The sequence below is a fragment of the Nothoprocta perdicaria genome, unplaced genomic scaffold (assembly GCF_003342845.1).
Source record: "Nothoprocta perdicaria isolate Ctin4 unplaced genomic scaffold, notPer1 scaffold_53, whole genome shotgun sequence".
Taxonomy (NCBI): domain Eukaryota; kingdom Metazoa; phylum Chordata; class Aves; order Tinamiformes; family Tinamidae; genus Nothoprocta; species Nothoprocta perdicaria.
In genome coordinates, this window is record NW_020455788.1 from 1,119,870 (window position 1) to 1,144,032 (window position 24,163).

Consider the following 24,163-nt stretch of genomic DNA (forward strand, 5'->3'; position numbering starts at 1 on the left):
TCGCTGAAGGGCCCGGTGAGCAAAGTGCCCGTGTTGGACGCAGCCGGCATCGCCGTGCTCGTGTGAGACGCTGCCCGACTGCGCCCTGAGCGAGCCTAGCCCTGCTGCAGCTCTCGGCTTGGGCATTGCACATGGAAGCACAAAGTTCAGTCTGATTCTGCACATATCTGTGGGAAAAGCCAAAAACACCTTTTGATAAGTTCTTGCTGGGGAAACCTTTTTGAAGAAGTTTGTTCCCAGATAGTGAAATCCAGTTTAATGACTTTTTTTTTTTTTTTTTTGGTCAAGTTTATAGTGAAGCTTGGGTATCTTTGTCAGAGGACTAGTAGGATGGTCTTGCTACTTTTTAACTTATTCACTGTGTTAATTCCATGGACTTCATCAGTTTTGCTGCTGAGGGGTGTCTCATTTGCACTTTTACGTCCAATTGATTCTCTTCATGTACAAAGTTTTCTGTATGTGCACTTCTTTGCTTCTGTGCAAGTGTAAATAAATTAACTTTGCTCCGAGTAGCCTCCTGTAAACCCTGCTCAACTTGATCAAGTTCCAGGTGAAGCCGCTCTGTAACGCTGTAAACCAGACTCTTCTGTAAGTGCTGCTAAATGCCTTTCCTTCCTAAGTGTCCGTTGTGCTTTGCTTAACGTGGAGTAGTAGGAGATGACCCTGTTCCTTGAGAAAATGGAAGGGCTGGTTCAGGTAAGGCTCTCCAGTGAAGGTATTGGCTGTCTGCAGGGAGAGCATCTGCTTATTCCTCGTGGGCAGCCAACATTTTCTTGAGAAAGGGGATTCTAAAACCTGTCTATGAGCAAAACCAGTGTGTATGTGTGTAAATGTGGGTTGATGGGGCTGAGATATCCATGTACTGAGGCTCTGGGGTTGCCAGTTGTTTCCTAGCAATCAACAATGCTCCTGGAGGTGGACAGCGGTCCCAGTTAAGAAAAACACTTTCCTAAGGCACTTTGTCCAAACGATGTTCACTCATACCAGTGTGGCCGGCAGCATCAACAGGATTGCCACTATTGGTTTCAGCCGGAACCAAATTGTATTGAAGTCAGGTTGGCTTTTGAGTCGTGCTCATGTCTGAAATTCACCCTGACCTTTTTAGAAGCTTCCTCTGTATTGGGGAGCCACACTGATGTGTGAACCTTCTTTGTCCTTGCAACCTCTGCTTGCTCCATTCTTTTCACCTTTTTTGCAAGCCTGCTTCTGGAAGATATGTCAGAATATCTTTGGACCTAGAATACCCTTCTGTCTTTCTCTTATGCTTAAATAGTTATATATTTAATACAGTGACACCTGTGCAAAGTATTCTGCATAAATTGTATGCCATATGGTGATACTATATGCTTTCTTCTCATATAGACATATTGTATCTTCTAAAGCACTGCCCACAGTTTTGGATGACAGCAACACTGGTGCAGAGCTTTCCCTCTCGATGCAGGATTTTAGAGTGATGTTACACTATAAATTTAACGTTAATTATTCTTAAATAAATTTTCCAATTCTTCCCCTTGGCATCATAACCTCACCCTTTTCTGTTCCATGCTGAGAAAGCTACAGTGAAGAATTCTGCCTCACAGTTGTTCTAGCCCCATCTCAGTCACCTTTGGGGAATAACTGAGAAATAACTAACAAGGGGAATCCATTTCCTAGAGCTTGGAGAGGATCTATTAAGTCTGTTTCATGATTCATTCTCACACTTCAAAAATCTGCTTTCATGCATTTTTCAGAGTAAATCAAAGCTTTCCTGATTTTTGTCCTCCCCAGAAAAGCTTCACAAGCAAGAAAACAACCACACACTTCCCTCCCTGTCACAGACCCTGGGATGCTAATGGCATTTCTGAGGCATGTTGCCCTTTATAAAGTAGGCATAGAAATATCTCATGGCACTGAACAAAGCTGAGATAGCAGCTTTTAATTAAAAAGCGAAAAAACAAGCCCACAAAAAAACAAAACTAAACAAAAACCAAAACACACACACGAAAAACAGACTGTTGTGTCTCTTCTCTAAAATACGTGAATGTATCATTGCTAATGTATTGCTGTATCTGTAGTGATCAGGACTTGTTCCCATTCTCATAAGTCTACATATATTCTTTCTGGTCACCTCTCCTGGAATCCTCTGGACATACATCTTGACTTCTTCCATAACATTGCATGAGCTATGCAATAGGAACATTGACACAGCGGCGAGAGGATTGACCCTCAGTGTCCTTGTCCTTTCCCAAGGACAAAATTCCGTGCACTATTAACCACTTGGAATGGATGAGAGATGGTGTTTTCCAAGGTGTTTGAGGTACATCCCTCTGATGTGTCACTAGCTCTAAATGGACAGTCTGGCAGCAACTTGCTCTTCCTAGAAAGAAATTTCCTCAGCTGCTTGTTCTTCTGGTTTTAGGTGCATCTTTTCTTGATACTCTTACTGAGGCCATATTATTAATAAGAAACAGTGCACCTATGATATCAAAATGGTAATTTGGATCTGGGCAGATGAGATGGAATTTTTCCATGTTGGAAAGCAAATGCCACCTGGGTTTTTTATGAACAGTGCACATGCTAGTTTTGAGTAGATCAATGAATCGAAGGCATCTTGAATGTAGGACAGAAGCAGTTGCTCACTACAGCTGCAGGCGAGTCAAGTAATCTTTGGCTGAGAAATCTGAATTTTTGTCTTATTTGAGTTTGAAGATAGGAGGTAGCTGTTATTTCTGTGAGATGCACAGTTCCCAAGAGGTCACTGAGAAGTGAGATGGAATGAGCAGGAAGGCTGGAGGCCTGGGAGTGCCCTCCTCTGCAGCACAGAGTTATGGGAAGCTTAGAAGTTATTACTAAAGGAGAAGCTTCATTATTCCTGAGTGAATATGTTGCCTTTTACTTTTCCTTGCACATAAAGAAATAACTAAAGTTTAAAAATTTCCTAATGACCAACTGCCATCTCATCAACAGTAGTATAAATAGGAAGTATTCCAGGCATTCACCCTCCAATGTTGCTGCATGTTTTGCTTTTCCCCCCTTCACTGTCTTTTATCATAAGAGACTGTTGCACAAGGGCAAGATAAAAGTCTTGGACTTCCCCAGCAGTCCAGCTGCTCCTTGACTTTGCCTCCTTCTACGCCGACCTTGTCTCAGTTGGCAGGTGGTGTCAGATGGGGGCAGCCCCAAAGGAGGAGGGGGCACGAGGATTAAAAGATAGGGGGAAGGGGAAAGGCCTTTTCTTTGGGCTCAATAATTGCTGTTTAAGGAGAGCATTTGGCTTTCGTACTCTGTGGGAAGTGGGATCATTTTCTTCTTGCTTGTCCAGCAGCTAAAACTTTTGGCTTACAAATGTTCCCTCTTAGTATCTGTTGGAGATGTGCGGTCTATTAACAGTGACTTTATCAAAGTTACCAAAACTGATAACGCTTAGATGATAATACAGTAACAGCACATGCGCCATCATGCTCCTTGGCGCTGAGTTTGGCATCCGGATGCGGCACCCTCTACTCATTTACTGGATCTGCACTAAATTCAGTGAGAAATCACATGAGGATTGGCAATTCATTTGCACGTTGTTGCACATTGTCAGCTGAAAAACAGGGATCAAAGTTTGCCTATTCTCAGGTCAACGCCCATGCTGTGTGAATATTTGCAAAGCATTTAGAAGAAACAATTTGAACAGAGCAAAAGTATTATTTGTGAACGCTTTTTACTTTTTGCATTTCAATTATCTGTCTGATTTGACAAAATTGTACGAGTGCTATTCCTGAGCATGCTCGTGGATTGAATTTTTGTATGTGCTGTTATTTGTATAACCCTAAAAACACTAAAAGCTCATTGTTGCATACAAAACTGATTTGTGCATGAATAAAAGTACTAAATACTCTTGTTTCCAAGATGGACTCTAGTGATCAAGCATTAACTTGCCTGATCAAGTCACTGTTACATTAAATGGAATGGTTTTCATCTTAGTTCTTAAGTTTAGAACTTAAGAGACCGAAGTGCTAACTAAGGTCTTACGAACAGCCATTTCCTTTGTAGGCAACAGGATCCATTTAGAGCATAAAATGTCTCAAACTGTCTACTCGTTTATTCATGAATCAGTTAAGCTGTGCTTTTCTGAGAACTGAGTCAGTTAATTTCTGTAGCTGTCGCACTTTCTTTTGAACATGCTACCATAGACGTCAGAATAGCAACGATGCGTGAAGCTAAACCAGCTGTCAGAACTTGGCTTTCTCCTATTTTGTTAGTTTAGGGCTAAAAAAGAGGGGAAACTAGAAGGTCAGTGTCTTTGAATCGCTAAGCAGAGTTATTCTCGTAGGGGGTGGACAGGAAGCTCTGCGAGGTCGGCACACATGAAGGTCTTTCTTTGCTGGGCCCTACAGTAGACTTGTGGGAAAGGTTCCTTAAAGCCCTTCCCTTCCTTTGCCTGTGGGTTGCTGTGAATTTACGTGACATTAGATCCAGATGAGCTCCTGAACTCTTCCATTTTCCTCCATGAGGAGAGAGGACCTGGAAACCCAGTCACTGGTACAGTATGTTTTGGTGTAAGCACTGCCTTCGCTGACCATCCATTCATAAGGTCTGATCTGAGTTAAAATACTTATACTAGATGATTTTTGTCCAAGTAAAGAAGTGAAGCTTCTTTGTGTTTTGTAGTCATTTAATGCAGTAGAGCTTAGGTTTTCTTGCTGCCTTGTACGGCTGGATTTACCCTCATGATGCAGTCTGACTTTTGCACTTAGATGGGGATGCAGAAGTGGTGGTTCCTCCTCTCATGGAGGTATCCTTTGTAGTGGCAAAGTATGAATCTTCACACTCCCTCCATCCTTTGAATTTCAGTGACCTTTTCATTTTGCATGTCACTGCAGAAAGGCGTTTTCTTCTTCTTACTCTGTGATCAAATTGGCCCGTACGAGGCTTGGTGGGCAGGGCAGTCGAGCTGCTCACCTGAGCTGCGTGACCCTCCAGCGAGAACGATGTCGTGTTCGTTCTGAAGCGGCCTCTCTGCATAGGATCCACCTGCCACACGTGTTGCCTCCTACCTAAGTGGTTATGCCAGGGAGACACCTTCTTCTTTGCCTGTGCCTTGGCTTCCCCTCCCTCACCCCGTTAGTGAGAAGCAGTTAAAGTTGTGTTGCTAATTAGATATTAGGCACATTAAGAATCACGTCTTGTCCCTGGATATATTTCTTAGGTCTTTATATCTCACAGATGGGACTGGGTGGGTTTCTGCACCCATTTCGTAGAGCTTTGTGTAAAGATACCCCATTTTATTGTTTCTGTGAAATCGGTGTGTGTGTTTTGGGCTCCTGAATAGTGGTCAAAATAAACACTATTTTATGGGGTGAGTAAAATGACTTAATTTGCTTGGATTGAATAAGCATGGAAAAATATTCTGCATATCCTGCATTTAGCTTTACTAATGCACAGAGCTATAGTATTTCTTGCTATTTTCTCTGTCTTCTCTCTTTTAATACCTTTGTCACGTCTTGATTTTTCCTTTCTTGAGTCTCCCTCTTGCCAGTTTGGACAACGTGCCCTGTCCTGATGTACATCAGCTTCTGCTATCCTCATTCTGAGTTTCTTTGACATAGCTGTGTCAAAAGCCTTCATTACAGCACTGAAATAAGCATTGACACTTGTAATTTAGCACACACTGTTCTTCACCCTCGCTCATTCCTGCATGTGAGTGGGGTGCAGTGCTGTAATCTAGCCAATTAATGTATAAAGTAATAGCCTGTCAACTGTGATGGGTGAGCAGCCGAACTGGACAAGTGTGATAGTCCTAATGCTGGTGTCCCAGGAGCATTGTTTGTCAAGGACGACTGTGGTTTTACACTTTGGGGCAGAAAAGACTCCTTCCTTTTCCTATTTCCCCAGTTTAAACCTCCAGTTTGTATGTGGGAAGTGGCTAGAGTTTCTATAAGCACCTATAGCTGGGCTGCTTTGCCAAAGAACCCTAGAGCAATCAGCCAGGTGCGTGACTGCGTGATTTTTGCTTCAAGAATTAAGGACTGAAACCAGCCTGGTGTTTGATACCTTAGTATTTGGAAACCAGTAGAATTGACTTTAAAAAGAATACTTGTAAACCAAGACCTGTGAACAAAAAGTTCTTATGTGATTCTGCTTTTGTTCCATATTTTTTTCTATCTCCAACTTTTTTTTTTCTAATACCATAATGCCCTCTACAATGTTATATTTGTAAGTAAGAATCCTACAGCACAGGAGATTTCCACGTGCTCTAATGGATGTAAGCTCTGGGCTCTGCGGAGCAAGGCGCTTCACTGAGAGGGAGAGTTTGTGACCTGACTTGCTGTGAGCTGGAAGGGGCAGATGTGAGCATTAATTTCAGGCAATAACACACCTGTGATCTTCCAATGATCCACAGGTTTATATCACACCAGGGTGATTTTGGTGGCTTTTCCTATCAGGCAAGTACTAAGGTAACTTGGGGGGGACTGCTTTTAACTCTTGTGCTTATCACCATTCCCAGGCAAGGGACCTGAAACTCTTTATGCTGGGCAGAAGCTCAATGACAACGAGTGGCACACTGTCCGCGTAGTTCGTCGAGGAAAGAGCCTCAAGCTGATGGTGGACGATGATGTTGCTGAAGGTGAGTTCAACATAAGCAAAGATAACGACAGAGATACTCTTCTGTTCTCAGCCTCTTCTTGGCCCGCACACTCTTTCTCCCTGCTCTTGTGGAGCTCCCTTTTTTCTGCCACTTCTTATAGACGTAGGATTGCTGTGCTGAAAATGAATGTCTAGTGGTGAGAGGCTGACTGTCCTCAGCCAGTGGCAGGAATTTCCATGATGACACTAATGGCCTGAAATACAAGGCAGGGGACAAATGAGCTTGCTTAGACCTAAGGGCAGAGGTGCTGAGCCTTGCTGTCTCAAGGTAGACTCTGGGCTGTGTTCTAAGTGTGTCTTATTGCTGAGCTGCAAATGTGGCACTTCCTGGAGATGTGGAACAAAAGCCAAAGCCCTGTAAGTCTTTCCCCCACAAGAACTTTTCCTGATGTTAAATCAGCATTGACGTGATAGAGACTATAGATTTGTGGCCTCCGGGATTGTGTTTTAGTATGTTTTCCCCATCCTTCAGGCTCCTGTGCCCATTTCTGAGAGCCATCCAAAAGGAAGGGCAAAAAGAGCCGTTTACTCCCAACTCTGAGAGGTTAGGGAGAATCTTAACTCACTGTAGTGTGTCATACCCTAACATATGCGGTATCAATCTTTTTTTTCTTTTTTTTTTTTTCCTCTATTCCCCCTGACAGATTTTGAGCTCCTGCCTCTCTTTGTATAGAAATGTAGTCGGAGAGGGCGGAAAAGTAAACTGGTGTCTCCCAAGTTAGGAGATTTACATAAAAATATTAAAGATATTTTATACCTGTCTTTTTCTTTATAGACTTTAGTGGTTATATTTTTGGTTTATTTCCCCAAAGCTGCAAGAGCCAAAAAGCTGTTCTTCTGAATGCAGGACTAAAATACAGTATATTTTTTTTTAGAAAAACACTGGCTGTCTGAAGGTTGGTAATAGCAACATAAAAAAATTGGTAACTGTGAAAGTAAAGCTAATATAGATATATTCCTTTAACTATGACCTCTGTTTGGCCACATGCTAGAGGCTGCTGTGCTACCTTCTGCTCAGAAGGCAAACGAAGAACCCCTGCCATAGGATACAGGGTTCTGACACTGCCCTTTTCTGCAAAAAGTTCTTTTCTGCTAATGAATGTGGCTAATTGTAAGTCATGTTACATGACATGGTTAAATGAATCAGGAAAGCCATGAGGCAAGACTTTCAAATAAGCCCAGATCCAGGGGGTTTACAAGAAAACTGACTTAATGTATCACTCTGAGATAAATGTGTTTTAGGCTGAGAATTGCAAGAGGTCTGCAGAGGCAAGAAATAATTCACCTCTCCTCCTTTGAATTGGCAGTCAATACTGTTGTGGAGAAAAATGACGTTTTGTTTAAGAGGAATCTTTCTCGATTACTGAAACGTTGTGCTGGGAAACTCGTGATCATGGTTACTCCTGTGTTAGGGATGTCATTGTTATCTTCTGGATGGCATTCTGAGCTAAGGCCAGGAGGTGGCACTTTCTGCGTTTCCAACTCGATCCCCTCAAAAGCCATCTGTTTTGAAAGTCTGCTTTTCATGCAGCTGAGTTTATAAATAATAATGATACAATTCTATACTAAAATAGGATCTGCATATGCACATGTATATGAATTACATAATTAAAGATGCATTATAGCTAAAAATATCTGTTAAAAGATTACCAACATGGCAAATTGAAAAGTCAGAAAAAAATGAGCTAAGATTTTCTGCACTGTCTGCTTTCCACTTCCTGAGGCAGATGATACAGTCTTCAATGTGGTCACATAGATTTTTCCACAGGATCGGTACTGTCTCGGGCACAGACGAGAAGTATAATTGGGTCTCCAGTTAAAATAAACAGCTTATTTGATTATTTTTTCTCATTGCTTGTGTGGAACAGCGCACACTGGCTAAATATTGGTCTAAATTTAGAGCTGTTAATTTTCTCCCTTCTTGTCTGTGTGCCAAATACCAATATGTTTATGCAGAACTAAAGCTATAACTGGCTTTATTCCTGGGTCTATATTATGGAGTGTGTAGGTGTATTTTTTTTCTATTTTACAGATTTTAACCTAAGACCTCAAATTAAAGTTGGAAGTGTGTGGTACCAATTTAACATGATTTTCAGGTGTTTGCACATTACTCGGCACATCTGTAAATTGCCTTAGTCGATGCCATTACTCTGCAGAAACATGAACTCAAACTGGGTATACGGAGAGTTAGGTTTGAACAAGAAGGGACCACCTGTGGGAAATCTTATCATGAAGTGACTTGCTTGGCTCGAAAGAAGCAGGAAGGCTAAGGCAGAGAGGAGTATCCAGTTTCTGTGGCCAGCATTTTGTTGCTTAGTCGTGAAACCCTCTCCGTGGATCTTGCACCGCGGCCCCATCAGTGATAAATGAGACTGGTGCTGCAGACAGGAGCCTGGTGCCCCGCAGCCCTGGCACGGTCACAGTGCGTCTTGAGGCCAGAGAGAGGCTGCAGCTCTGCAAAAACAGCAACATGGGATTATCTGTGTGCAGGAGTTGAGGTTAAGGTTGTGCAGGGCAGAACCACAATCCTGAAATATGTCCTGGGGAGAGGAAAGGAAGAGTAGTGCACACCATCACCTGAGGCTGCCTGATGTAAGACATCTCTTGCAGAGACTCCTATGGATAAGGACCCTTGGGTCCTTGTAGTAAGTCTATGCTTGCATAAGGCTGTTTTTCTTCACCTGTAGCATAATCTGGGGGTATATAGCTCTCGACACCAGAATGGGGTTTGTTGGTTGAATGCAAGCTGTTGAGATCTGTTCAAGTCATCAGTGGTGCAGGACACAAATGAAGCAGGAATCTTCCTGCCTCCAACCTCTCACTAGCTCCCAAATGCTGCCAGGGCGGCTGGAAGCTTTCGGGCCCAGAGCTGGCGAGTTGCTGATTGCAGCAGTGGTTACAAGTCGCTGTACAGACAGCGTGGAGCAGTGAGAGGTGGACTTTGTAGGTGGGGCTGGCAGCTCCTGAGATGAGAAGATGCCAGATTTTCCTCCCGTAGGGGAGCAGGGGGAGATGCCTTAGTAGGAAAGGACAGCTCTGGTGATCGTGATTCTGTGCTCGTTTCGTCTTGCCCTTTTTAGCCTTGACTCGCTCATAACTCTATTTTTCTTAAGCCAGTGCCATTTTCTCAGTTTTTACCTTCTAAAAGTTGAGGCTCGCTTCCTCCAACCCATTTTTAATATCCCTTTACCTGGTCTCCCTTCCACAGTGTTTTGCAGCTTTCACAGATTTGATTTATTCTTTATACTCAGACAACTTCTTCTTCTTTGCATTTATCTAAGAGTAGAAGCCCTAAGGAGAAAAATCCCCTTGCCCTTGGTCCTTGGTGTCTCCGGATTTTATTTTCATAACCTTTTAAAATGAAGGAGTGGGATTTTAAAAATACGTTCTTTTTCCAACAAGAAAACACCATTTTTTGGTTTTGGAAAAAAAAAAAAATCAAAAGATTTTCATTTGCCAGCACTAAAACTGAAACAACCTCTCACAGCAGTGGAAGTGGGATGGGATGGTTTGTCAAAACAAATATTCTACACAGATTTTCTGTTGCTGTGAACTGAAATTTTTCTAACTAAAATGAAACCACCTCTGCTAAAGATCTATTTCAGTATTTTAAAGCATTTTTACTTAGTACGAATACTTAAATTTCTGAGCAGCTAGAAATCTGTGGCCCTTTTCAGCTGCTTTTATTTGTTTCCATCTTTATCTGCTTGGGTTCAGGCATTACCTGTCAATAGTCTTTGTATAATCATGTTTTTAAATTTAGATTCAGTGATGTAATTGGCACTAAGTGAAAAAGCTGTTTTGTCTTTCTGCAGTCTTCAGTTTTAGAATAAATGCTTGGAAATTTGCCAGTGATGTCTCTCTTGTAAGAAGAACTTGCCTGTTTGCATCTTTGCAAAAATCTGATCACATTTGGACAAAGTATAAACTGAAAAATTGCACTTTGTTCATGATCATGAGAGGCAAGCTAGGTATTAACATTTCAATGTTGCAAGAGGATCTGAGCAAGAAATGGAACCTCAGCTTGTTCAGGTGCAGGCCTGTGGTACATAGAGACTGATTGTTTTCCAGCTGTCCTAAAAATAATTCTAGGTTTGATTCCCCATAGAAATACAAAGAGCATGTCATTTCTGATACAGAAAATGATGAAAGGCCCATCTACCCATCCACATCTGTCCCCAAACAAAATGCACTTGGCAGGTCTGAAAAATGTTCTCTTCCTTCTCTTGAGATGTCCACCCTCTCTCTATGTCCCATTTCCAGAGATGATTAAGATTTCTAAAGGGATGAGAAGAGTAAGATGATTTTTGGTCATGGAATAGTCAGGATGGGACAGTTTGCCAGGCCCAGTTTCAGTGACTCAGAAACAGCACCTGCAGTGACTAGTTGAGAATTAAATCTGTCCTAATAATCGATGGATGGTTAGAGGCCACCAAGCAGGATGGTACTGTCTGCCTATAGCCCACTGGAACAATTAATTCAGTTCTCTGTCTGGCTGTCTTTTTTTTTTTTTTTCTCTCCACAAATCACGTGTAAATTTATACATTGAACAATGAGAAAATAATAAAACACTGTATAATTACACATGAATTTTATCCCATTCTTGATGTATACTAAGTGGTGCAAGGTTGAAGTAGAAAGGATAGTTTTTCATGTGTCCGAGTGATCTTAATGAAGTACAAAGAATTGAAATCAAGTTTTGTTATGACTTTCTTTCTCATGTTGCCTAGTTTCACTTTATACTCAAAGAAGACTATTAACATAATATAAATGACATCTATTCATTTGACTTCTGTATCTGTATTGTTGCCTAGCACACTTGCTGAAGAACTTAAGTGCACTTCAAGAGCAGTCTCACGAGATATTTTGCTATACTGAGTAGTTGAAAGGCTAAAATCCATCAATGTGGCAAGTAGCCCCTATGACAAGCTAACAACTGAAGTATATGGAGGGCTTTTTACCTGTTGCATTCTTGTGTTTCCCTCCTGACATGAAATTGAGTAGGATCTTGGGTGGGGGGGAAGCAGCAGAATAAATGTTGACAGTTTTTTAACAGTTCTCTCTTCTCTTTTTATCTAAATCTACTCTTACTGAGCCTTTTCAGACAAGGTGCTTGTAAGAAAGGGTCTAAATTGTTTGGCAAAAGGGTCTCTTGGTTTGAAAGGCTCACTGTGGACTTTGAGGGACACCTAATCTCTCTCACAGACACTACTTTATTTTTGTGCAGACCAGAGGAGATCATGTAATAGTGAATCAAAAGACTTTCCTGAAAGTTAAATTAAAGCTTTGTTTCTGTTCCCTTATCTATAAGTTCTGTCTTCTTTCTGCCTTCCTTCAAGCAAAAGTTCTCCCAGCATCTGATTCCTGGGACCATGTAATGTCAGATCTCCCGATGAGCTAATTAAGTACATCCAGAGATACTTCTTGAGATCAACCTGAGCATGAATGGCTTGGTTCTCATGTTATTTGCTCAGAACCGCCAGATTCTCTTTCCTGCTTTCTCCTAAGGGAGAAAGAGGGAGCTTGTTCTCCATAACCCTTTAGTCCTGCATCCTCTCTCATCTGCCTATTTTGGTGCCTACTAGGCTTCAGCCTTTCTACCAAGACTCTATGTTCATTCTGATGCAAGCTGTTGAACAGTGTTTGGATAAAATTAAGTTAGTTCTGCTATTAATTTGTACGCAGGAGCGTGAAAGGCTCCATAACTAATTGCTGATCCCTGGATTTTGTCCATGTTCCTCTTGGTTCCTATCTTTCAGGCACAATGGTCGGTGATCACACTCGCTTGGAGTTCCACAACATCGAGACAGGGATCATGACAGAGAAACGATACATTTCCGTCATCCCCTCCAGCTTCATTGGCCACCTCCAGAGCCTTATGTTTAACGGGATGCTCTACATTGACCTGTGCAAGAATGGTGACATTGACTACTGTGAGCTCAAGGCACGCTTTGGCCTCCGCAACATTATAGCTGATCCTGTGACATTCAAGACCAAGAGCAGCTACCTGAGCTTGGCCACCCTGCAGGCTTATACATCCATGCACCTCTTCTTCCAGTTCAAGACCACCTCAGCAGATGGCTTCATCCTCTTTAACAGTGGGGATGGCAATGACTTTATTGCAGTTGAGCTAGTCAAGGGGTAAGTGGAGCTTTCTGCTATATCCTACCATGGCTCCGTGTCAAAGATGGGCTTAGCAGTTTTGCATAAAGGTAAATTCATCTTGTACTCATGCTTTCTGTTTTCTGTGGCATATGATCAAGTGGTTAGATGTAAATACTGAGAATTTAGATTTCTGATTCTGACTTTTACCCTGTGACTTACAGAAAACCACTTTTTACAGCACAAAATATTGCCATTTGAAGTCCTTCACATTTGATTAGGCTAATGTTTTGTCCTGGTAACCTTGCAGAATGGTGCAGAGTGGGGAACGCTCTGAGTCGCCTTTCCTTTCCTTTCTCTTTCTCCCAGTTACAAACCTGTTATGTTTAAGCCACCTCCAGGGCTCTTCCCTTTTCCCAACACCCTCCTCTCCTCTTTGCCCCTGCCCAGTAACGTACCTGTTAAGCTTTAGCCACCTTTGCTGACAGGTAAGGAAATGCATCCAGTGATGCTCAAGGGAGAAAAATCTCTGCTCCTTTCTGAGCCATTACCTTCTTTTGGCAAGGCTGAAAGCTTAAGAATTACCTCTAGAGCCTGTTTTGTTAGCTGAGCAAAATGTGCTCTTGTACTCATCTAGATGGAGTAAACATGAATTCCACAAGTGCTCTTTTGTTTTTAATATAACTAAGATTTAGTCTATTTGAGTTTTAACTTTGTATGTGTTTCTGTAAGTGGGACACTGAATAACAATAATAATAATAATTAAAAAAAAAAGGAGAATCATGAGCTCCTGGCATTCTGTTTAGGGTTGAAAGTTGATGTCTTTTTTTTCTTTCCTAAAGAGAATATTTCTCTTTCATCCTCACTTAGATTTCTGTTTGAACTATATAGATAATTCAGGGTAACATTCTCAAGACTTCAGTTTTTGCTAGAGTTTTTATATTTTGTCAAAAGCTTTGCTAATTGTTTTCCAACTGTTTGAGGAAGCCCAGAATCTCGTGTGTGTGTGTGTGTATATATATTTTTTTTTAAAATACAAATTTTTCCATGAGTTTTCCAAATAATTACTAAAAAGCGTTATTGAGGTTCTAGGAAATTTATGTCTCAAGTAAGCATAACTAATCTCTCTGCTGCATCCATTAATTTAACAATTTCTAAAATATATTTACATGTGAAGACAGATTTTTTTTAAGCCTGCAAGAACTTTGCAGGGGTGGAGGTGGGGGAAATTCCTAGAATCTAGTTACTCCAAATGTCTTTTTTCTCCAAGTATTATTTTTTTACATTTTCTTGGCAAAAAGAAAGCACCTGTAACTTTTAAAAACTGGGGAAGTCACTTAATGAATTGTGTGTATTAACTTATTGGCTGCATTTAAAATAATGGCTACTAGTGCTGGGCTGGAGTTCATATGTAATTCTAACTGTTCTCATTGTGTTTGCAGGTATATACACTATGTGTTTGACCTTGGAAATGGACCTAATGTTATCAAGGGCAACAGTGACCGTCCTCTTCATGACAACCAGTGGCACAATGTTGTAATCACCAGAGATAATAGTAACACACATAGCCTGAAGGTGGACACCAAGGTGGTCACTCAGGTTATCAATGGTGCCAAAAATCTGGACCTTAAAGGTAAATTCTACAAGAAGGGCATTTTCTCCTTCTTCCCTTTATTCCCTTGGAGGGAGAAAGTAATCAGTAAGCTTGCGAAAACCATGCATTATGGAACATAAAATCTGGAATTTGGTGGGTTTGCCTTTGAATTTCATTTTCATCTATTGTCAACTTCCACTAATGCCACAGCTTGTCCTATTTAGGTTTTTCAGAAATTTTGTTGTCCTTGGTTAGAATGCAATTACCAGTTCTGTAGTTAAGATGGATTTGTAAAATCCAGCAGATCCTAAAGAATATCTGTGTATAGCGTGTAACTTGCATTGAGGGATGACAGGCAATGAAATAATATATGTACATGCTAAGTGATGAGTAAGCTTTTAAAACTGGTGAGACTGTGGTAAGGGATGCTGGTGTTAATGTGAAAATACACCGGCAAAGTTAACAAGGGAAGGCAGCACCTAGGTCAGATGAAGACACGCTGATGAGCTGTGTAAAGGAAAAGAGTTTGTAATAACCACTGTTGCTACCTGCTGTTTTAGACAAAGATTCAAATTTTGTGGGATAACAGTGTAAGAGCCCCAGGAAATGCCGTGGGACCGCCTCTATGCACAGGGATGAGGCAGATCTGATTTCTAGCTTCATGCAGTATCCTGCTCCGCCTTGAACATTTTCTGAACACTTATTTAGTTTGTTATATTGGAGGCAGGATGGGAAGCCACTTCAGAAGATACGTAACTTCTACCTTTCCTTTTTACCCTTTTCCCTTTAGGTGATCTCTACATTGCTGGCCTAGCTCAAGGCATGTACAGCAACCTCCCAAAGCTGGTGGCCTCCCGCGATGGCTTCCAGGGCTGCCTGGCCTCTGTGGACTTGAACGGGCGTCTGCCTGATCTCATCAATGATGCCCTGCACCGCAGTGGGCAGATTGAGCGTGGGTGTGAAGGTATGACTGCGTTCAGAGATGCTCTTCTCTTGCTTGGTTGCTGCCCCCTGGGCACGTATTTGTCCACTTTATTGTTCATTTCATTGGTTTGCTTTACTTGTGACATCCTTCACTGTAATCCACTTAGGCCTCCTGAATGCTCACCTTGAGGATAGGCTAGTACAACAGCTATCTTTGATCTAGTCCATCCTCTATGAAACTGTAACTTCAGTAATGGAAAGGATGGTCCTTGAAAGGACTGTGCTTTCTTTTTGTTTTTATCAGGGCTGTTTACTAACATTAAAGTGTTTTTCTGACTTTTTTTTTTTTTAATATCTCAAAAGAGATTCTGACTCTTCAATTCAGAACCTATTTTTGGGGAGCCATGGAAATAAGTATTTTGATACTGTTAGAGGCAAGGTAAACGGAAGGTAGAGGGAGCTGCAGTGTCAAGATTGGATCATAACAGAAGGTTATGGTCTTTATCTTGAGACCATAAGTTTCTGTTTGAGGAAGTGGGCATCCAGTATAAGTCTTGGGTGCTATTCCGTAGAGTTGTATTTGCTGTCTGGAAAGCCTTTCTTTTTGATAACTTCCTTTTCCAGGTGGTCTAGAAACAAATGTGCTGAAGGTGACTTTTTTAAGCACACAAATGGTCCTGATTTCCTGAAGCTTTTTTGAAGCTTACTAAACTCCCACTAATCTAAACAGTACTGATACCAGCAGCATTAACTCAATAACATTCATATGGCACGAGTTCCTGTGCAACCTGGGATGTGTCCTATTAAAAAAAAANAAAAAAAAAAAAAAAAAAAAAAAAAAAAAAAAAAAAAAAAAAAAAAAAAAAAAAAAAAAAAAAAAAAAAAAAAACCCAAAAGTTCTGCTGATTGGATTAAATGAAACTCGTCATGATGCCCTAGATAACCTGGATGTTTCTGTCTGCTGTGTAGTCCATCAGTCACTAGAGGAAGGTGGCTTTTATCAGTACAAGTGGGTGGCGCATGTTTGCTGTGTGACTGTCCCTAGAGCCCCCAGGACTCTACAAACTGACTTTAGGCTTTCAATCACATTTCTCTACTATGTCAAGTAGATGTCAGGTTATATCATTCCGTCACATGTCAAGATTGTTCCTTACAAGACTAGGATTGGAAATACCATCTTTACACTCTCCTTTGAGTACTCATGACACACCAAAGTGGCCATACAATTAAATCCAATTCCTTCCCTGTTTCTGGATCTTCTAGTTGGTTGAAGGGTCCTGTGCTTCAGTCCATCTGCCAACAGTAGCACTCAGGCTTGTGGGAATTATGCTCTGCTGCAAGAGCCTGCAGAACATTGGCTCCAATTTCACCGCCCTGCTGAGTGCCACGCAGCAGTTGGCTGCTCTTTTCTCTGCCCCTCTGCTGAAATTAATAGTGTCTGTTAAGCCAGCTGTTCCTTGTGGAAGTGAGTGTGGTACCACAGAGCTGGTGGTTTTGTCTATTTGGAACAGCGCCAACGTGACAAAGAAGTGCACCTTGTGTGGAATACCATTTACAAGGCTTAAGAAGAAAAAGAATGTTCTGCTTTTGCAATTGTCCTTTCTGATTGCCCTCAGTGCAGGGAAAGCTATTCCTAATATTACTGATTTCTGGTAATTTTTCTGTCTGAAATTAGAGTCATCTCTTGGCTCTATACCCTACACATTATCTTTCCTAGTTTAGCTGCTCTTCTTCAGAGGACTTTTTGTTAGATTGTGGCTCCACATGAGTTATAGGAGCTGTCTTCTCTTCCCCAGGAACACAATCATGATGCTTTCACCAACGAGTTTGCACCAGTATTAGAGCTATCAGATTTCCCCTTCGCTGTGTACCCCATGCACTCTGCTTCACTCTGCTCCAGTGTCTTGTTACTGATGTTGCACAATGTCAGCCATTATTTTAGGTCTTGTATTTTTTCCTTCTTTATCCCATGTACTACAGAACTTGTGATCTAGTTAGCAAGCCATTTCCAGAGCATGTTATGTAGTACTTGCTTTGCCTGCGGTATGGTACCAACCAGCATGTGGAGATTGTTTCACCTTTAGAAATACCAGGAATGTGTTTTCTCCTCCTGTGATGCACTTTGGACAAGATTTAGAGCTGAAGAGAGGTAGAAACCTGTGGGCGGGTGGGAAGGTGTTTTCATCCTGCCTTTGTGGAAACTTGATCTTGCAAAGTAATACCCATGTCAGCTTCCAGGAGGGTCTGTGCTCAGGCCAATAGAAAGGCAGTGCTAAAGAGAATGTCATTCTCTTTGCCAACATGTCTAGAATTAATGAAAATCTGGAAATAGATCACCAAAAAGCTGCTCTTTAGGTTGCATCAATCCCCAGGGCTTCACCTCTAGAATACCAGCTGCTGGTTCTGTTTCTAATGGTTGCCACTGAGTAAGAGTCATACCTCTATTTACCCTTTCTCTAGGGCAAGAGAAGGTCTTAAAGCATGTGTTTGGTTCTTATTTAAGTCTCCATACTTGTCTGTCTATCTGGAGTGACCTTGGATGCTTAAGGTTTAGCAGCATCATGAGAGGTTGAGGTCCCAAGCAGTTTCTGCTGCCTCATGATGATTAAATGTGTTTGGAATAAATAATTGCAGAGTTCTGGATGAATCTCCTGATGCTGTGTTAATTTGCAGGACATGTCTAGTTTGTCATGAAGAACAGTGGATGTGATGAACATGTTTGCCTGAGGGAATGTCATGCCATCCGCACACATGAATCTTGCCTTCCAAATGCACCGTGAGAAAGATTTCTGCTGATGTTTAGCTTGACTTCTGAAAGTAAAGCTTTAACAGAGGGATTTATAACATGTCAGCCATCTTCCCTGAAACTCTTGATTTGATCTCAGGGCAGAATCAAATGATGTGGGGAGGAAAGAAGCCTAGGGAAAAGTACTCCTTGAGCTGTAGGTTAGGAAACAGCACTGTCCCACCGAAGCAAGGCCAGTACCACTACAAATGGGCAACATCCCTGCATCCTGTTTGTGTGTTTGTCTCTAGTCATGTAGTTAAATCCCTCTTTTCTATATTTCCAAACACTAAGTTTCGTAAGTCCTTATAGGATGATCACATTGTTTGTCTTTATTCTCTTGACATCCTCTCTTCCTTGGCTTTGAATTTTCCTTGACCTTTCCCTCCTCTTTCCTTTATATGCTAGAGCATAATGCAACCTTGCTGTGCAACAGCACAGACCACCTGCATTCTGGAGGCGCCTGCCTTCCACTGAAGGGGAGGGCAGGGCTCCTGTTTGAGAAGCACTTCCAAGATAAATATGTTTTCTGTGAGAGGAATGAGTTGTTCCTTTAAGACCTGGAAAATCCCAAAGCATTCTTTGCTCATACACAGGAGTCACAAATTGAAAAGCAGACACCTTTGAGAGTAAAAATAGCAGATGTTTAACAGAGTGTGGTAGTGCTAATAATAATAAAACAACCCTAATATATATATAACATATATATATATAATATATATGTAGTGTGTGTGTTCGACAAAATGATAGCTGCCACACAGATGTGATGTCATGTCTGATAATCTGAAAGAAGAAACTCAAGTGTACTTGAAATGTGAAGTGAACCTATGGCACTTAAGACACTTCTTTTGTTTGCCATTTTGTTTTTACTGTCTTTTGCACACAAGAGTGCCCTTGCCCGACTAGCACTGGGGAAAAAAGGTGGGAGAAAGGGCCTTTTAGAAAAGGTGTAAAAAGCAGGGTAACTGTTAAGAAGGAAGTAGTTCTGGCTTCAGAGTGCTTCAGCCTACAGCAACAATGCAGGCTGCAGTACGCAGTCAGTTCCCAAGAAGGATGAGTGAATAGTCTGACTTCAGGTTGGAAGCCACTTCTACAAGAAGCTTGCAGACAAATCTTCTCTCTTTAGGCCTTGCTCACTCTCTTCATATAATGAAAACAGGCAACAATACTAGGTGTTCTACTAGCAGTTTAAGGCAGTGGTTGGAAGTCCATAGAGAGGAGTAAAGCATAAGAATTTGTGGAGGTAGTTCTGTGTTACTTGGTTCCATCCAATCTCCAGGCAGTGGTTGATAGTGTTGATACCACTCTTGATTTTCAGTAATATAGGCTGTTTCCTTTTCTCTCAGGTATGTGCTCATAGATGATGCAGGAGAACTCAGTGAAGGAAACTTCTGTACTGTAGAGTTGCATGTGAGAGGTGGAAGTTAGAAGTTATTCCAGGTGACCCTCTTTTCCTTCTTGGAAAAAGACAATAAACGTCAGCTCAGCGCCCTGCTGATTCTTGGCTCTTAAGCTCAATTTCTTTTTCTGAGCACTTCATTTCAAGTCTTAGTCTATTAAAAACATGAGTAAATTTATTCTGTTCTCCAAATTCAAGACTCAATAATATTCTGCTTTTTCCTTACCTTGGAAGAGGTAAAGCTGATGGCTTGAAAACTTCCCCCAAAATTGGACTGTGTCCAGTTCAGTAGTTTTGGTAGTCTCTTCATTCTAGGGTGATTTTTTTCCTTCTCTTTACAAATCTTTTGTATATTCTACCTTTTCTCTTCTTGTAGTGGACACTTTTTTAATTACATGCAGTAGAGCTAACACTGAAATTCAGCTGCACCTTCTGAATATATTTTCCCACTATCCAGCCAAGCAAACCTAACAGCAATAGTTAAAGAAAACATTCTTTCTTCTAAAAGGCAGTTTTCTTTTACATTTCTGCCTTAGAGATGTTCCTCCCCGGTTCCTCCCCTCCTCGCCTTTCTTCACCTGTTCTGCTGATGACAGCTTCTCACAAGTAAAAGTGATTGTTATTGAAAATAGGTGAATTTATTCCAGATGTTCTGGGGTTGTGGTTTGGACTTCTGTCCTAATTGATTCTTCTTCCAGATTCTGCAGTCGCTCATAATCTTGTACTGCTGCTGTTCATGAAATGTTATAGATAACCTTTGTAATTTGAATGGTGCATGAAAAGCTTGAATGCCACACGGCTTAGATGGTTGCCAGCACATTTTGCATACCAAGTAAATACTCAGTATGGAAAAAGAAAATTTAATCTCATACTTAAAGTATCACGGTAGGATCATGTTGGAAAGGATTTCCTTCATCTAGTCAGTAGTGAAACTTCAACCCTGGGGATGGTTTATTTTTTTTCTCTGTGAAATCAGAGGTTTTACACTGAAGATGGGTGTGTTAATTTACACCAGGATCGTAAGACAACTGTTCTGTCCTTTATGATATTGCATTCAGTAGGCAGAGTGATACAGGCATTATGGAATGCATGTAGACTTTGCTCCTGCTCAGCTGCTAACAGGCTAGAGAGCTGAGCGGTTAGGGAAAGTGCTTTTTACACACAGCCCACTTGGTTAGAATGTATGTCAAAAATGATACTTGGAAAGTGGGATAAACTTCTTTTTGTGAGTGTGTGTCTGTGTACGTGTGTTTTCCCTTTGTTCTCTATTTTTGCTTAAAGAACTCTGGGGTTTTATGGCTGTATGTAATGGAGCAGCTCCAGAAAGGGCATGAAAAAAAAATCTTTCTGGCTCAAAATGGAAGATAATCATCCTTTTGAGTCATTCATGGACCATAAAACATAGTAAAAGTTCAAAATGTTAAACTTGATAGGAAGTAGAAGTGGCTTTTGTACACACCATTTCCAATTTATTGGATTGTAAACATAGAAGGAAGGAAGGGGAGAAAGGGAAAGCTACCAATTTCCCTTCAATATCAGGAGTTGACACTAACACTTCTTAACAGGAGAAGATTATAAAGGTAAGTGTTCACTTGTTCAATACCCATCTTTTAGGCAATAAGGTCAGTGAATGTTTTGTTTCTATGATGGATAGTAGACATATACAGCTTATAGACAAGGGACTCAGGAGGCGATACACATACAGCTGTCTCTGCATTCACTGTCAATGCTGAAGGAGAAAACTTAGAATCAAGGTATAAGATATCAAAAATCTATGTGACTTGTCTTAGAACTGTCCTTGAGAGAGACTAAAATTATTAAAAAAAAAAAAAAAAAAAAGAAAAAAAATTAAAAAAAGAATCATTTGCATGCTCCAGTTGAAGAACAACAGTGGGTTGGGAGCAGGACTGTGTCTTTTCTTTTTAATACTTTACAGTTTTCATTAAGTGTGCCTTGATCTAAAATCAATCAGAACTTGGTAGCTTTGTCACTCTGCACAATAACGGAGTATCATTTGGCCACATGAGCAAGCCTGTTCCTATGTAGGTAAAAGAATGACCTTGAACCACTGTCATTTCTGTTGAATTCTTCCCCACATGAGATCACCAAAGATTACATGAGTCCAAAGCCTGAGAGCTGTCTCTCCTCCTGTCAGTGCAAGTTTCCCTAAAAATGTGCTGAGAACCATAAGGAGGCAGCAGGCCAGGGTCACATTTCACCCAGGGTCAGGCTCATCCCGTTACTGCCTTGTGGAGTTATCAGCCCTCTCTGTCCCCTTCGGACAGAAAACAAATGCAGTAGATTTCAGATCCTGAGAGGAAAGAAAAGTATTCCTGCCTAATATGGCATAGGTCAAATAGATTTTTGACATAAGTGGATTCTAAGTATTTCTCAGATGAAACAAAAATTTACTTATTGGTAAACGCTGAGGGATGGTAGTGAGTTTTTTTATTTTTGTTTCTTTTAAGAATAGAATGGTTGAGTGTGTGTTGTTCTGTTTTTTCTTTCTACGCTCTGTAAATCCTGTGATTGTAAATCTCTGTGTGTGTGATTTTTTTTTCTTTTTTTCTCATCACGTGTGCTTTTGTTATCCGTTGTTTGGTTTTGTGTCACTCTGCTTATGTTGCCCTTCCTGCATGTGTTGATTATTGATTGTGCATGCAGACTTTGGTTATGCAAGTTGTTTTTATTTATTTACTTAAAGTGTTATGGCCCAAGTTTATCTGCCCTTATACTAACTCGTGTTTATTGTTTTTGCCTTTTTTTTTCCTTTTTTTTTTCCTTTTTTTTTTTTTTTTTTTTTTTTTTTGTGCTAACAAAGTTGAGTTGACCAAAGCTGACCTGCAAGGTAGAGGAGGTTCTTCGTCTCATTACTGTTTTGGAGTGAAAGATGCCTTTGTGTAACTTCTGAAGCCTTTTTTACTGGATGCAGTCACACCTCTGAAATAGGAGGAGAGAGAAGCCCCAGTCCCTGTGGAAGGGACATCTGGGTTGAGAAAAGATGTGCTGAACAACAGAGTTGTTTTTGCCTACCTGAGAGGTTTGACTGTATCAGTCTCTGTGAATGTCCATGAGAGCACAGGTTGATTTCCTGAAATGGTTGATGGCTGCTCAGGGAGATACCTGCTACTGATCAGCTCTGGGTTGACACGGTGAAGTGACTGACTTGGGTTCTTCAGGACTAATAATAATAAAGAGTGGGACCAGACAGTGAAAGCTAATTTTATAATCCAGAGTTTGAAAAACATGTAGAAATTATTTTTTTTGGAATTGCAGTTGTAAAAATATTTACTGAAGGATTATTTACCAGGTAGGTAGCATTTTACAAGCCATAATGAAACTTATGAATATTGACTGAATGATCATGCCTGATCTCTCTTTAGCCAGTATTTGCATTTTCTAATAGACAAATCTCTTATAGGTCTTTATTTGAACACGTAACTGGACAGTATCTAAATAATTTTTATAAAGTAAATAGGACTTTTTCATGATGTTGATTCATGCATGAAATCTATTATTACTATTATCTGATAAGTGAAAGGGAGCAATCAATGATGAGAGAGGCGGTGGAAGGATGGAGGACTCTGGATGGAGGTGAAGGACCAAAGCTAGTCAAGTGTGAAGACCAGTAAGGACTTTGAGAATAGCTTTGATAGAAAAAGAAGAAAATAAACTGTGAGGAACCAAGAAAATAGTTGAAAGAGGAGTAGACAGATAGCAAATGAGAGCTTGAATTATAGAGATGATGTGGCAAAGAATTCTAATAGAAAACTGGTTTAATGAAGGTTAACATTTAGGAGAAATATAGAGAAGGAAAGACTAATGCTACAATTACGTAGAAATTCTCTATTTCCTCAAGATGCAAGTAAATAATCCTACTTATCAGAAGTTAATAGTACTTTGATTCTACCATGACCGGAGAAATGTGTTCCTCGGGTCGAAGCATGGTAGTGAAAGCACACTGATTAACTTGCCTAGAAAGGCTATAGCATGGCATGCAAATCCTTCTTGAACACAGTGGAAGCATAAGAAAATGACCCTCCTTTTCAAAGAGGAAAAATGATTTCAGAGGAAGCCAGAGGCTTTACACATCGTGGTTCTGTGCTGGACAGTTCTGAATCACAGATAACTGCTATGATACCAGTTGAATCATCCCCCAAGTTTTATGTCTAAGCCACTAATTTAAACAAAATTTTTTTGTGGAAGAAAATGTTCAGATCAGGCATCCTTTACTCCAAGGTAGACACAAGACTTCTTAGCAGCTTACATACCACTGGAGTCATAGTTTTTGACATTTTAATCATATACCCCATAAACTCCCTTTTCTATTCAGCACATTGACTTCGAAGTCTTGATGGTATTGCTGTACTGATGCAGTGCACTAGTTGAAGGTTTAACCTTAAAAATTTCTGTTGTATATTGTGGAGAGAAGCAGGTAGTAACTGCCTTGGTGGCACTGAATCTGGAAGATTTTACTGTGCACAGGAAGGCAGAGATTGATGCCTTGTTCATGTGGAGCATCTGATGACTGATGACAGTTTGGGGTTTTTGACCTGGTCCCATCCACAAAATATTGAAGTTCTCTTACGGAGGTCATGGATTTAGAAAATATTATGGAAATTTTTAGAAAAGTTTATGGAAATGACCATAGAGAAGGATGGGATTTGAAAAAATAGGAAGATGCACAGGTTGGGACTGATGCAGAGAGAAATGGCAGCCCTGAAGTGCACTGGGGAGTAAGTAGCTC

At 40.8% G+C, this 24,163-nt stretch overlaps 1 protein-coding gene across 1 annotated transcript in view; it reads left to right on the forward strand.

Moving 5' to 3' along the window:
* Window positions 1-24,163, forward strand: part of NRXN3 (neurexin 3) — an 826,423-nt gene that overhangs the window by 310,941 nt on the left and 491,319 nt on the right. Inside the window, exons 11-14 of the mRNA XM_026048287.1 lie at window positions 6,473-6,592; window positions 12,372-12,753; window positions 14,157-14,347; window positions 15,099-15,272. Coding sequence (XP_025904072.1) covers window positions 6,473-6,592; window positions 12,372-12,753; window positions 14,157-14,347; window positions 15,099-15,272 — 867 coding nt within the window. The remainder of the gene's footprint in view (window positions 1-6,472; window positions 6,593-12,371; window positions 12,754-14,156; window positions 14,348-15,098; window positions 15,273-24,163) is intronic.